Source organism: Nyctibius grandis, chromosome Z, assembly GCF_013368605.1.
Source record: "Nyctibius grandis isolate bNycGra1 chromosome Z, bNycGra1.pri, whole genome shotgun sequence".
Taxonomy (NCBI): Eukaryota; Metazoa; Chordata; class Aves; order Nyctibiiformes; family Nyctibiidae; genus Nyctibius; species Nyctibius grandis.
Window position 1 is genome coordinate 16,822,881 of NC_090695.1, and position 15,663 is coordinate 16,838,543.

General features: G+C 45.5%; 1 protein-coding gene across 1 annotated transcript in view; it reads left to right on the plus strand.

Moving 5' to 3' along the window:
* ITGA2 (integrin subunit alpha 2) overlaps nucleotides 1-15,663 on the plus strand; it is a 79,558-nt gene that overhangs the window by 24,025 nt on the left and 39,870 nt on the right. Inside the window, exons 3-4 of the mRNA XM_068423278.1 lie at nucleotides 13,058-13,167; nucleotides 14,586-14,677. Of these exons, the coding sequence (XP_068279379.1) occupies nucleotides 13,058-13,167; nucleotides 14,586-14,677 (202 nt within the window). The remainder of the gene's footprint in view (nucleotides 1-13,057; nucleotides 13,168-14,585; nucleotides 14,678-15,663) is intronic.

Consider the following 15,663-nt stretch of genomic DNA (forward strand, 5'->3'; position numbering starts at 1 on the left):
AACAAGCATTTTCAAGTATTTTAGTACTCATTTTTTGCATTCTTTCTGGATACATTGTTTCACTCTGCTTCGTGTGCATCCTGTTTAATCACAGTAAAAAAATATTTTTGTAGTTAGCAGGATGCTATCCAGATACTCTCTTGCTTTCTTCATGTCTGATGTTTTGGAAAGATACACATGCATTTTCCCAGAGCAGTATTGGGTAATTCTCTGCTGTAATGGTTTATGTTAATTTTCAAAGGCAAATAGGACTTGCTGATTTCTAATATAGATTAAGCCTAGCGTCAAGCTTGAGTAAGGCTCAGAGTACAAAAGAAATAATTATTATTTCCTAGGACCTTTAAGGTTGGCAATTAAAAGTAGAGGGCTAGGCTTGGCAGAAGTTGGTTAATGACTTTTTCTCATTCATACTGCTAATAGGTGAGACTAAGTCAAATAAGGGAAGGGGTTTAATAGCTCTGTTCATTTCTGAAAATCACAGTGTCAGTAATAGTCAGTTCTAAGTGTTAAATTCTTAACACTTGTGTGTGGAGGGGCATTTTTTGGCCTACAGCGTAGTTATGGCATTGAGATTCATGAACCCTACAAATCTACAAGGAAGTCTAATACAGCAAAGGGGAAGGTAGTATTATAACTTCCAGTAAAGTATGAGGAGTGCAAGCCAAATGAAAGACAAAATTAAGTTCGCTTTGGGCACAATTGGCATAGATTTAGATTTGAGATTAAAATTCTAAGAATTTGTCTTGTTTGGCTTACATTTTTCTGTTTGTACCACACAACAGCCACAAGGTTAGTTTTAGGGATAGCGAAAGTAAAATACAGTTGTGAATATTAAGTTCTAGATGTGGATTAGGTATAAAGAGTGATGGTTCTTTGGTATAAATAGATGTCTGGGTTGGAATTTATGTTGAGGTTGGGGAAAAATGGAGTTTTAGAGCCCACATTACTGCTGAGCAGCATAAAGCCCATGGAGTGAGCGCAAATATGCATGCTGAAAGGGAGATAACTGCTTTTTCTAAACTCTGTGGATGGTGTTTGTCCCTAGTTTATGCTAATAGCAAGGGTGAGGGTTGGAATTAGGCTTGGTGCTAGGCTTGGATTTGGGGAAAGCTACTGCTCAAGCATGCTTCTCCTCCTCTCCTCCTCCTCTCCTCCTCCTCTCCTCCTCCTTTCCTCCTCCTCTCCTCCTCCTCTCCTCCTCTAGTTCTCACTCGGTGAGTGAAACTATGTGCTTTGGGCTTCAGGATAACCCATGGCTGCAGAGCGATGTCAGTGCAGTGCAGAGATTTAACAGTGAGTTTCATGACCAGACGGAGTGGTGCAGGGGGAATTTCCAAGATCCATTAAGGTCATTCTTTGAACAGTAGCTGTCTTCCTGCGGGAACTCAATACATTTGCCTTCTGGGAAACTTAGAAAAAACATACAAATATTTATAAATGTACATAGTGCAGTGTTCAGCTGGACAGTTAATGCTGAAAGCTGTTCCAGTTTCAGATATAACACATACAGTTCTGCCATCCTTTTTAAAACTGTGTTCTGTTTCCACAAAAACTGTTAGCCCTTCCTCTCTCCCATCAGCCCAGTTAGCATTTTATAACTGTAAATACCTTTGTAGTACCTAGCAAGTGGAGAGACTGTGACACTGTCTTCCTTTTCCCGATCGCTATTGCCTGGCTCCAGCCCTCTGTCACTGCAAGTATTGGCGGGTTGTATCGTCTATTAGCACGTGACTGACAGAATAGTTTCTCATGAGCTCTGGTTATTTGGTCCTGAGCTATGGTGGTTCTGGTTTCCACTGTGCAGAAAAGGCTATATTCCTCAGAACATAAGAAGAAGATGAGAGGCCTCCTCACAGCTGGTGTAACATACACTGTTTTTAGAGAGAGAGGTATTTATATGAACCTGAATTGCAGGTTTAGAGATGCTAAAAGTACACAAAATCCTGTTCCTGCTGCCTGCGTAATCACTGTTTTTCAGCAAGGTAATTGAGAAGGCGGTAGGTATTTTTAAAATACCACTACACAAAGAAAATAGAATCTGAAGTTACCCCAAGCAAACTGGTAAAACAGCATAACATTGTTTGTACTCTTAAATTTGTGTTTGCGATGAAATAAACTAAAGAAATCCAGTTAGCAGTATTTTCTTTCAGAAAGCTAAAAAGGACTCAAACTCTTGCTTGTGTATCTAAAACTATGTATTTTTATGAAAGCCATTTTATTCAAACTAGTTATAAAATTGCAGCAGTAAAATCAGATGATCCCTGGAAAGTTAGTATGATATATAGCAATTGCTGTGAAACATAATTTCACAAAATGTGTTCTTTTTATGTATTCTGTATTTGCATTATCTACTGATAAAATTTTAGAGGATGACAATTTTGCTTTTAGCAGCCTGTTGACCAACTAAAAAAGATCGTTTCTTATGAAACTCCGTATTCTGTACTGGGGACCCGTTGCTTGTCCTTTTACTGTCCCATAAATGCATTAATTACTACCATAGACTGTTCTGTATGAAAGGAAAGTCATGTTGCTGCTGGAGCAAATACTCCCAGTCCCTGCTTTCTAATCACCCATTTAATTTTTTCATATCCCTTGAAGTCATCTTCCTAAGGTCATGTTTTGGCTTACCCTTATTTCACTGCATGTTAAACTGTATAAAGAATTCTCTTCCCCGCCCTGCATGCCCCTATACTGTCTGGGTTTCACTGTCTCAGAAAGTTGTGATGAAAAATAGGTGTTCTTAAGCAGTATTCCCAGGGGGTGAATTAATCGGTTTTGTGAAAGCTTTCAGATAAAAATTAAAGGGATCTTGAGGGGCCGATATTGGAGGGGAAACCTTATGGCAGACAGAATCACAGAATGTTAGGGGTTGGAAGGGACCTCGAAAGATCATCTAGTCCAATCCCCCTGCTGGAGCAGGATTACCTAGATCATATCACACAGGAACGCGTCCAGGCGGGTTTTGAATGTCTCCAGAGAAGGAGACTCCACAACCTCTCTGGGCAGCCTGTTCCAGTGTTCGGTTACCCTCCCTGTAAAGAAGTTTTTCCTCATATTTATGTGGAACCTCCTGTGTTCCAGCTTGCACCCGTTGCCCCTTGTCCTGTCAATGGATGTCACTGAGAAGAGCCTGGCTCCATCCTCATGACACTTGCCCTTTACATATTTATAAACATTAATGAGGTCACCCCTCAGTCTTCTCTTCTCCAAGCTAAAGAGACCCAGCTCCCTCAGCCTCTCCTCATAAGGGAGATGTTCCACCCCCTTAATCATCTTTGTGGCTCTGTGCTGGACTCTCTCTAGCAGTTCCCTGTCCTTCTTGAACGGAGGGGCCCAGAACTGGACACAATATTCCAGATGCGGCCTCACCAGGGCAGAGTAGAGGGGGAGGAGAACCTCTCTTGACCTGCTAACCACACCCCTTCTAATATACCCCAGGATGCCACTGGCCTTCTTGGCCACAAGGGCACATTGCTGGCTCATGGTCATCCTGCTGTCCACTAGGACCCCCAGGTCCCTTTCCCCTACGCTGGTCTCCAACAGGTCTGTCCCCAACTTGTACTCATACCTGGGGTTGTTCTTGCCCAGATGCAGGACTCTACACTTGCCCTTGTTATATTTCATTAAATTTCTCCCCGCCCAACCCTCCAGCCTGTCTAGGTCTCTCTGAATGGCAACACAGCCTTCTGGTGTGTCAGCCACTCCTCCCAGTTTTGTGTCATCAGCGAACTTGCCGACAGTGCACTCTATTCCCTCATCCAAGTCACTAATGAATATATTGACTAGTACTGGTCCCAGTACTGACCCTTGAGGGACTCTGCTAGACACAGGCCTCCAACTGGACTCTGTCCCATTGACCACTACTCTCTGGCTTCTTTCCTTCAGCCAGTTCACAATCTACTTCACTACCCAAACATCCAGACCACACTTCCACAGTTTAGCTGCGAGGATGCTGTGGGAGACTGTGTCAAACGCTTTACTGAAATCGAGATAGACCACATCCACTGCTTTACCATCATCTATCCACCGGGTAACATCCTCATAAAAGGCTATCAAGTTGGTTAAGCATGACTTCCCCTTGGTGAAGCCATGTTGACTGCCCCTAATGATCCCCCTATCCTTGATGTGCCTAGAGACAGCACCAAGGACAAGTTGTTCCATCACCTTTCCAGGGATGGAGGTGAGGCTGACCAGTCTATAGTTACCCAGGTCTTCCTTCTTGCCCTTTTTGAAGACTGGAGTGACATTTGCTTTCCTCCAGTCCTCAGGTACCTCTCCCGTTGCCGACGACTTAGCAAAGATGATGGAGAGTGGCCTAGCAATGACTTCCGCCAGCTCCCTCAGCACCCGCGGGTGCTTCCCATCAGGGCCCATGGATTTATGGACGTCCAGATTGCTTAATTGGTCCCTGACCCAGCCCTCATCTACCAAGACCGACTTCTCTATCCTGACTTCTCCTGGGGCCTCAGGGGTCCGGGGCTCCTCAGGACAGCCTCCAGCAGTATAGACAGAGGCAAAGAAGGCATTCAGTAACTCCGCCTTCTTTTTATCCTCTGTCTCCAGCGCCCCCACCTTATTCATCAGTGGGCCTACATTGCCTCTAGTGTTGGTTTTACCTGCAATGTATTTGAAGAAGCCCTTTCTGTTGTCCTTGACCTCTCTTGCAAGGTTTAATTCCAAGGAGGCCTTAGCTTTCCTAGTTGCCTCCCTGTCACGGTTTAAAGCTGGGCCGGCTATTAACCCAGTGGCAGACACTCTCTGTTAACCCTCTCCCCCCCACCCACCCTAAGGGAAAGGGAAAAGGGAGAGAGACTTACGGGTTGGAAAGTTAAAACAGTTTTAATAAACTATAGTAATGAAAAAGAGTATAATAAGAAAAATAGAAATAATCAAACATATACAAAACCAAGATCAAGAGCTTGGAAATCCTCCTCAGGCAGAGTTGCTCCCCCCAGCACAGGCAGAGGGGAAAATGCAGTAGCTCCCCCTGCCATCGCACCTGCAGGCTTTTAACTGGAGAATTGGCAAAGCTGGTACCAATCAGTGGGAGACAGGAGGGCCCGTCCCTCCTGGGCCCCACCTCCAGGAGGCAGTGGGTTAGTGATAAATAGGAAAGTGAGAATGACGTGTGTGGGATGGAATACCTCTTTGGTCAATCTTGGGTCACCTGCCCTGTCTGCTCCTCCCTGCAGGTGCGACCCCCCTTCAGCTCTTCACTCGTAAGCAGTGAGGAATTTAGCAGTGACCTTGGTTTCTCTAAGACTAACTGGCCTGGTTTGGGCCAAACCAGGACATTCCACCCCTTATTCCATACCATTCACGTCATACTCAGATCACCACTACCTTTTCATTTTCAAATATATATACACATATCACTAGTTTATGATTCATCTTTATGCAAAAAGTTCATCAAGTTCATTTAGTTCAGGATTGTGGGTTTCCATGTGGCTAGCAGTCTCTCAGGGCAGGAGACATGGTATGAGTTTTGTCATGGTTCATGCCCACGGGTTGCAGGTTCAAAATGTCAGTCTCGAGGAGGTTACTGGACACCGCTTGCAGCTAGCTCCGGTCTCATCACCACTGTCTTAACCTGAAAGACACTTATGAACACTGTTAGTATTATGCAGCAACAACATACAGTTCAGAATTAAGTAGTCTCACCCAGAATCAGATCACCTTCAGGGACACATTGGACTTCACCATCTTGCAACATCACCCAAGTACATCCAGGTCCCTGAGCAAAAGCAATCCCACGAATGGGTTTACCTTTGCCCGTTGCAGGAAGTACCCAGACAGTTTTTCCCAACAGATTCCTTTCATGCACCACAGGGACTTTATCTCCTTCTACTGTATGTAGAAGGTCTGACTGAGCAGGGCCAGCTCGATTGATAGATCCCCTGGTGTTAACTAACCAGGTAGCTTGTGCCAGATGCTTATCCCAATTTTTAAAGGTTCCACCCCCCATTGCTTTCAGGGTAGTTTTTAACAGCCCATTATACCGTTCAATTTTCCCAGAGGCTGGTGCATGATAGGGGATGTGATATACCCATTTGATGCCATGCTCTTTGGCCCAGTTATCTATGAGACTGTTTTTGAAATGAGTCCCATTGTCCGACTCAATTCTCTCTGGCGTGCCGTGTCGCCACAAGATTTGCTTTTCGAGGCCCATAATAGTGTTCCGGGCAGTGGCATGGGGCACAGAGTATGTTTCCAACCATCCGGTGGTCGCCTCCACCATGGTAAGCACATAGTGTTTACCCTGGCAGGTTTGAGGGAGTGTGATATAGTCAATTTGCCAGGCCTCCCCATATTTATATTTCAACCACCGTCCCCCATACCACAAAGGTTTTAACCATCTGGCTTGCTTAATTGCGGCGCATGTTTCACAATCATGGATAACCTGTGCAATAGAGTCCACGGTTAAGTCCACCCCTCGGTCACAAGCCCATCTGTATGTTGCATCTCTCCCTTGATGACCTGAAGTGTCATGAGCCCACCGAGCTAAAAATAGTTCACCTTTATGTTCCCAGTCCAAATCTATTTGGAACACTTTAGCAGCTTGATCTGCTTGTTGGTTGTTTCGATGTTCCTCAGTTGCCCGACTTTTAGGTACGTGAGCATCTACATGACGTACCTTCACGACTAATTTCTCTAGCCGAGCAGCAATATCTTGCCACAATTCAGCAGCCCAAATAGGTTTACCTTTGCGCTGCCAGTTGCTTCGCTTCCACTGCTTTAACCACCCCCACAAGGCATTTGCTACCATCCATGAGTCAGTATAAAGATACAGCCTTGGCCACTTTTCTCGTTCAGCAATGTCTAAAGCCAGCTGGATGGCTTTTACCTCTGCAAATTGACTTGATTCACCTTGTCCTTCTGTGGCTTCTGTGACTCGTCGTATGGGACTCCATACAGCAGCTTTCCACTTCCGATGCTTTCCTACAAGATGGCAGGATCCATCAGTGAACAGGGCATACTGCTTCTCATCCTCTGGTAGTTCATTATATGGTGGGGCTTCTTCAGCACGTGTCACCTCCTTTTCTGGTGGCATTCCGAAGTCTTTGCCTTCTGGCCAGTCCATGATCACTTCTAAGATTCCTGGGCGATTAGGGTTTCCTATTCGAGCCCTCTGTGTAATTAATGCAATCCATTTACTCCATGTAGCATCAGTTGCATGATGGGTAGTGGGAACCTTACCCTTGAACATCCAGCCTAGTACTGGTAATCGAGGTGCCAGGAGAAGTTGTGCTTCAGTACCGATTACCTCTGAAGCAGCTCTAACTCCTTCATATGCTGCCAGTATCTCTTTTTCTGTTGGGGTGTAGTTGGCCTTGGAACCCTTGTATCCTCGACTCCAAAATCCTAGGGGTCGACCTCGAGTCTCCCCTGGTACTTTCTGCCAGAGGCTCCAGGTAGGACCATTGTCCCCAGCTGAGGTGTAGAGCACATTTTTAACATCTTGTCCCGTACGAACTGGTCCAAGGGCTACTGCATGCACAATCTCTTGTTTAATCTGTTCAAAAGCCTGTCATTGTTCAGGACCCCACTGAAAATCATTCTTCTTTCTGGTCACTTGATAAAGAGGGCGTACAATCTGGCTGTAATCTGGAATATGCATTCTCCAGAAACCCACAACGCCTAAGAAGGCTTGTGTTTCCTTTTTGTTAGTTGGTGGGGACATAGCTGTTATTTTGTTGATCACCTCTATCGGGATCTGGCGACGCCCATCTTGCCGTTTAATCCCTAAAAACTGGATCTCCCGGGCAGGTCCCTTGACCTTGCCTCTTTTTATGGCAAAACCAGCTTTCAGAAGAATTTGGATTGTTTTCTCCCCTTTGTCAAAAACTTCTGCTGCTGTATCACCCCACACAATGATGTCATCAATGTATTGCAAATGTTCTGGAGCTCCACCCTTTTCTAGTGCAGTCTGGATCAGTCCATGGCAAACAGTAGGACTCTGTTTCCACCCCTGGGGCAGTCGATTCCAGGTATACTGGATACCTCTCCAGGTAAAAGCAAACTGTGGCCTGCACTTTGGTGCCAAAGGAATAGAGAAAAATGCATTAGCAATGTCTATGGTGGCATAGCACTTGGCTGCCTTTGACTCCAGTTCGTATTGAAGTTCTAGCATGTCTGGCACAGCAGCACTCAGCGGTGGCGTAACTTCATTTAGGCCACGATAGTCCACAGTTAATCTCCATTCTCCATCAGACTTTCGCACTGGCCATATAGGACTATTAAAGGGTGAGCAAGTCTTGCCAATCACTCCTTGATTTTCTAATTGTCTGATCAGTTTATGAATGGGGACCAGGGAGTCTCGATTGGTGGGATATTGTTGTCGGTGCACCGTGGTAGTAGCAGTTGGCACCTGTTGTTCTTCAACCTTCAGCAACCCCACAACAGAAAGATCTTCTGAGAGGCCAGGCAAGGTAAACAGCTGTTTAATGTCCTCAGTCTCTACAGCTGCTATACCAAAGGCCCATCTATACCCTTTTGGGTCCTTAAAATACCCTCTCTTGAGGTAGTCTATGCCAAGGATGCACGGAGCATCTGGGCCAGTCACAATGGGGTGCTTTTTCCATTCATTTTTAGTTAGGCTCACTTCGGCCTCCAATACAGATAACACTTGAGATCCTCCTGTTACTCCTGAAATACTGATAGATTCTGCCCCTTTATGATCCGATGGCATTAGGGTGCACTGTGCACCAGTGTCTACCAAGGCTCGATACCTTTGAGGTTTTGATGTGCCAGGCCATCGAATCCACACAGTCCAATAAACTCGGTTGTCCCTCTCCTCCACCTGGCTGGAGGCAGGGCCCCCCTAATTAAGAAATGGATTCGTGCTGCTCACAGGGACTGGACCTTCATTTCTCCTATTCACACTTGGGAAAAAGGGATTTGAGGCCCATCTCCCCTGACTGGGGTCCTGCTCACTGGTAACTGGAGCAGCCATCCTTCTAGAAAAATTCTCTCTGGTATTTCTGTTAGCTTGCAACTCACGTACTCGTGCCTATAGGGTACTGGTAGGTTGTCCATGCCATCTGCTCATGTCCTCCCCATAACCACACGGGGCAAACCACAGGATACCTCATGATGTGTTCCGTTTCCTTTGAGCTGGTCCTGTAGGAGAGCGTTTTCTCCTAACAGCTGCAACGCGCGCCTGTGTAGGTAGGGAGTCTCGATCCTGGACAGTTTGTCTGACAGTTGTTTAAATGAGTCCTTGTTTTCCTTAGTCAGTTTTTCCACAGCCGAGATGCGTGCCTGCAGTGGGGAAGAAATACTAACTTCATACTGTCGCATGCAGTTAGCCATTTTACCCACAGTAGAACGTGCCATATCATCTTCTCCCCATACTAACATTGACAATGTATGGGTATATGTCGGTGGAGCATTCTTCACGACCTTCTGGAACATGGATCGGTTGCATTCCACTTCATCAGGATCTACAACTTCCCGTGGGTGTCTATAAATGATCTCTTGCACAGCTAGTTCTCTAAGGTAGTTAATACCTTTTTCTATAGTGGTCCATTTGCTCAGGTGGCTCATAACATCATCTTTATAGGGATACCTGCTCTTTACAGCTGACAAGAGTCGCCTCCAGAGACTGATAGTGTTTGACTTTCTTGCGAGCGCCTTATCAATACCACCATGTCTGGACAGGGATCCCAACTGTCTGGCTTCTCTGCCATCTAATTGCATGCTATCTGCCCCATTATCCCAGCATCGGAGCAACCAGGTAATAATAGGTTCACCGTCATAACGGCTGAAGTCTTTCCTTATATTTCTCAGGTCCTTCAGGGATAAGGAGTGGTAGGTTATCTCTACGTCCGAGTCCTCCTCTTGTGATAGTTCTGCTTTAGAAGGACCTTTCTTCTGTGATGGGTCTGCTTTAAAAGGATGATTGAGGAAACCCCCATCTGTGTCAGGCCCTAACTCTGCCTGAGAAGGGCCCTCACCTGGGTCATATGATGGCTCTGTCTTAGAAGGCTCTGAGTCATCATCCTTCTCTTCACGAGCTGATTTCTTTTGGTATTTCTTCCTGGTTACAGGAGCAATTGGTACAGATTCGATAGATGCTGGGGTCTGAGTAGATGCAGTGGCTGTTGTGGGAGTGCTGAGACTTGTTAGAGTCTGAGTAGCTGCAGTGGCCATCTTGGGGGGTGTAGCAGCTGTGGTGCAGGCTGCCAAGGTTTCAGTGGATTTAGTGGCTGTAGCGGCAGCACACACTGTAGGTTCTGAGGTGACTGCATAACACCTACAACTGTCCCTGCACCGATATTTAATCTTATCCCACATCAGAAACACATTCAGGACAACCGAAAATAAAAACATGCCACCTAGACAGCACCATCCTAATTTCGCAAAAATCTAGTGGAATCAGCTTGGCAGAAAAGGAGAAGGTACTATTTCCCGAAGTAAAACTGGAAGTGTAATCATTAACAGAATCAGCTAAAGGACGCCTGGAGCGTGCAGATGAAGTCGCTGCTACTGATTCGCGATTAAAGCTGCCCATCATTGTGTCACAGAGATAAGAGATCGGAATAGTAACTGCCCAGTTTATCACAGCATAAATCAGTATCAAACCCCATACCAAAACAATACATTTCAACCAGCGCCCACTGCTAAACTGCATGTAAACATTCATAAGAAGCAAGCAATAACACAGTGCCCATGGCAGGTAAGGCATCATTGCAATACTCAACTGTGAAAGAAACTCTATAAAAAGACGAGATAACACAGCATTCAAAAATGACATCACCATCTTCACTATCTGTTTTAATTTCCAACCCCTTGTAAATCTCAGAGGAAGAAATCTGATATTCTCTCAGCTGAGCTCTCCAGGTCTCCTCCCACCAGAGCCAGGATTCAACTTATCAGAGCAACCTGTTGGAGCTTCTCTCGAGCCCCACGTTGGGCACCAATAAATCTGTCATGGTTTAAAGCTGGGCCAGCTATTAACCTGGTGGCAGACTCTCTCTGTTAACCCTCTCCCCCCCACCCACCCTAAGGGAAAGGGAAAAGGGAGAGAGACTTATGGGTTGGAAAGTTAAAACAGTTTTAATAAACTATAGTAATGAAAAAGAGTATAATAAGAATAATAGAAATAATCAAATATATACAAAATCAAGATCAAGAGCTTGGAAGTCCTCCTCAGGCAGAGTTGCTCCCCCCAGCACAGGCAGAGGGGAAAATGCAGTAGCTCCCCGTGCCATCACACCTGCAGGCTTTTAACTGGAGAACTGGCAAAGCTGGTACCAATCAGTGGGAGACAGGAGGGCCCGTCCCTCCTGGGCCCCACCTCCAGGAGGCGGTGGGTTAGTGATAAATAGGAAAGTGAGAATGACGTGTATGGGATGGAATACCTCGTTGGTCAGTCTTGGGTCACCTGCCCTGTCTGCTCCTCCCCTGCAGGTGCGACCCCCCTTTGGCTCTTCACTCGTAAGCAGTGAGGAATTTAGCAGTGACCTTGGTTTCTCTAAGACTAATTGGCCTGGTTTGGGCCAAACCAGGACACTCCCTACATCCTCTTGACAACAGACTTATATTCCTCCCAAGTGGCCAGCCCCTCCTTCCATGATCTGTACACTCTCTTCTTCCACTTGAGTTTGCCCAGCAGTTCCCTGTTTAACCATGCAGGTCTCCTGGTACCCTTTCTTGACTTCCTACCTGTTGGGATGCTCAGATCTTGAGCTCGGAAGAAGCAGTCCTTGAATGCTAACCAACTATCTTGGGCCCCCTCACCTTCTAGTACCCTGTCCCATGGGATTTCCCCTAGCAATTGCTTGAAAAGGCCAAAGTTGGCCCTACTGAAGTCCGGAGCTGTGATTTTGCTAGATATTCTGTTCCTGCCACATGAGATCCTGAACTCTACCATCTCATGGTCACTACAACCAAGGCTGCCCTCAACCTTCACCGCTTCAGCCAGACCCTCCTTATTACCGAGAACAAGATCCAGCAACGCTCCTCTCCTAGTTGGTTCATCCACCATTTGCATCAGAAAGTTGTCATCAATGCACTGGAGGAACCTCCTGGAGTGAGGATGGCTGGCTGAGTAGGCCTTCCAGCAAATATCAGGGTAATTGAAATGCCCCACGACAACCAGGGCCTGTAGAAGGCCTCGTCAACCTCCTCATCCTGATCTGGTGGCCTGTAATAGACACCCACAATAGTATCACCCATGCCAGTCTGCCCCTTAATTCGTACCCACACTCTCAACTCGCTCCTGATCTGCCCCTGGATAGAACTCAATACATTCTAGCTGCTCACTCACATAAAGAGCAACTCCACCATCTCTCCTTACTGGCCTGTCTTTCCTGAACAGGACATAGCCATCCATGACCACATTCCAGTCATGCGAGTTGTCCCACCAAGTCTCTGTAATTGCCACTAGATCATAACCCCCCGACCGAACACAGATTTCTAACTCCAGATGAAGGAATGAGTTGGAGAAAGTGAATCACTTTGTATTGTAGGTACAAATTATAAGTCTTAACTTTCTTGTTCAGGATTAAATACTTCATGCAGCACACTGTTATCACCTGCAGTATTTTCTTTCTGACTCAGGGTTGTCAAGGTGTGATAGTGTTCAAGCTCAGACGTAAGCATTTGACTGTTGCTGAGCAGATCCTGTAGGAAATGCTTCTTATCACCTAGAAGAATAACTGAAAAGGAATCAGTTAACTGTTAACTGACAGGGCAATAATTTTTTTGTCTTTCAATCCCCAATGTATATATTTCTAAATTTGTATGCATCTGTATATATTAATATCTTTGCTGTATTTCTTCTGACACTACAACATAATGTCACAGAAACAACAGTATACATATTTGAAGGAGCCTAATCCCCAGAGGCTTCTCCACCAGTGTTGCCCCTGGTGAATCCGGTGTATTAACATGCAAGTAAAGCTGCTGAAGAGCTCTGGAGAACACTCCTGAGTGCCTTAGGTGCTATGTCTGGTAAAAGCCTCTTCACCTGTTACCTACAGTGTGCTATGCAGTAATGCTGCTGGACTTTTCCCGTATCATTAAAGACCTAATGAAGTTCCTGTTACTTTAGGCTGTTGGTTGGTTCACCCTGGAGTGGCTATCCAGCTAGCAGAACTGGAGATATCTATGCATGTCCTGTTGGTACGTCCAAAACCACATGTGAAAAATTGAATTTACAAGGTAAGTTGTAATGAATAATGTCTTGCTACAATTGTTCAGTTTTTCCTCATTTCTGTGCCAGACCAATCTATCCTATTAAATCTTAACTATCTCTCTGCATAATCTCAGTCTCTGTTGTGTGAATGTTTGTGTGTGTGAGTGTGCTGCGAGGATTCAGTGCCAGCTGTTGGTGAGTCCCGTGTGTGTGTGAGTGGAAATTGGTGCCTGCCACTCGAGTTGGGCTGGGGGTTGTGGGTGCCCAGGCCTGTGGTGCCAGCAGCTGGAGCACTGGCGTCTCAGCATCAGCCACTGGAGCAGCTGGGGTCCTTAACCTCTAGCCGTGGGGTGGGAACCGTGTGTGTCCCAAAACCAGCTGCTGCAGGGGGACCAGGGCTCTGCATCAGAGAGGGGCTCCGCGCTGGCAGCTGGAGCAGGACCGTGGGTCTATGTCTTCCCTTACATATACTTACTAGTGTATGGGGAGCCGCGGGGCAGACAGAGAGGCCATGCTGGTACCTGAGGGATCTGCGAATGTGCGTGTGGGAGTGCCGGAGTGTCAGGTGTGTGCATGTGCCTGCACTAGTGACCTCTCGCCTCTGCCAGCCCTGGAGGAGCACACCCTGTACACGGGTGCTGCTGAAGGCAGCGCCTTGTCCATGCCAGTCTGTGTGCCCAGCCCTGTCAGGGTCCTCGTGTGTCTGTGTGCGTCTCAGGTATGTGCTCAGCTTTGCTACCGGTGCCACGTCCCTCAGCCTGGGCTGAGGCCCTGGGTCCCCGTGCACTGGGCTGGGCTCCCAGGGCAGGGCAGGAGGGTCCTGGGCCAGAGCAGCTGGAGGAGGCCGCCACGCTCTTAATGTAACTTAACACTTGTTACATTCTCATTTTGAATAGCACTTATTGAATATATATGAAGCCTTTTCTGCCTCTGTGTGTTTGCAGACTGAGTATAAAATGGGATTCGCTTTTGGATGCAATGAAAATATGGGGTGGCAGCAGAGTGTGCTGAGATGCCTGCTTTATGTTTGTTTGTGGTGTGGAGCGTTTCTGTCCTCTGCTGCTCCTTCCAGGTTTTTGTCTAGAGCTTGATACTGGATCAGAGGAGTCTGGTGTCCTGAGGAATGTAACAGTAGCTGCTCGGCTCTGCAGCTACTCAGTCAGCCAAAAATAATAGGTAGACCTTTTCTTCCTCTCTTTTCCCTTCAGCTCTTTTGAGAGCAGGTACTCTAAATGGCCATACTTAATTCACGTCTATAGTTAATGGTTAGCAAATTTTTGACAAAGATTAGCTTTCATTTCGTCTCAGAATTGTATGCAGTCATTTGGAAAAGGCATCTTAGATTCCGAGAAATCAAGCTTTTGAAAAGGAATTCTGACTTACTTAATTGCTTCTACATATTATTTACTTTTCTGTCATTACTTAGTATCTCTTTTTATTTCAGCTGTAATAAATATTCCAAATGTGACTGAGATAAAGGAAGACATGAACCTTGGCTTGACTCTGATACAGAACTCGAAAACAGGAGGATTTTTGGTACGTATCAAGGACATATTCAGTACACACAGCAATTCCTGAGGAGAATGAAGAAACTAGAATTCTCCACATTTTTTGATAAATCCAAGCTGAATATATTTTGTTATGCAGCACAGATTAATACATATTTTGCATATTTTAAAATATCCCTTCCCACTGTCATTACCTAGGGTCCAAAATTGGGAAAATTATGAATTCTCTCGTTCGTCATTTATCTAAATATCCTATGGAAGGGCACGTAATTAAAGATTCTGTAACTTAAGTCAGACAATGTAGGCAAGAATATTCCCACCATAGACATCTTTAAGGCAGTCTTGTATAGTTCTGATTATGCTTTAAAAGACAGTATGGGATCTCTCCTCCACCATACACCCTTGCACAGTGACTGTTCTCCTGAGATATTCGGATGTCTAGTCCCATGGATCTGCAATATGTTTTACTTGGTTAGTGAGCAGGAGGAGGATTCATTTTCTATGTGTATATTCTGCAAGCCGCGCTCCTTGGAGCCTGCAAAACAGATTTCATAATTGAAAGGAAGTTAAGGCCTGTTTAATATGCTTTTTTTAGAGTCTTAACTGTAAGCATGAGAACTGTTGCAGTGTAGGTGTCTTCCAGTTTGATGCATACATTGAAGGCATGTGCAGTTATTAAGTGAAACAATAAACCACAGACCAAAGAGCTTTGAGGCTAACTGTAAGCTTTTTATTTTTCTGTTACGTCTTCCTAGTAATCGCAAAAGTATTCAAATGTTTATTATCTTCATTACCACATAGCCCAATTCACTGAAGTACTTAAAAGTAGGTCTAATTCCAGCCTTTCCAGCAGCTCTGTTGGGGTTGGTGAAGTTAATCGTAACTTCAAAATACAGCAACAGTGCTCTTCTTGATTGTTGGTTTGAGAAGATACTGATTAAATAAAATCTTATTCTGTCTCTTGGATAATACCTTTAATTACTGTTTATACTGTCCCGTGCATACCCACTTTTA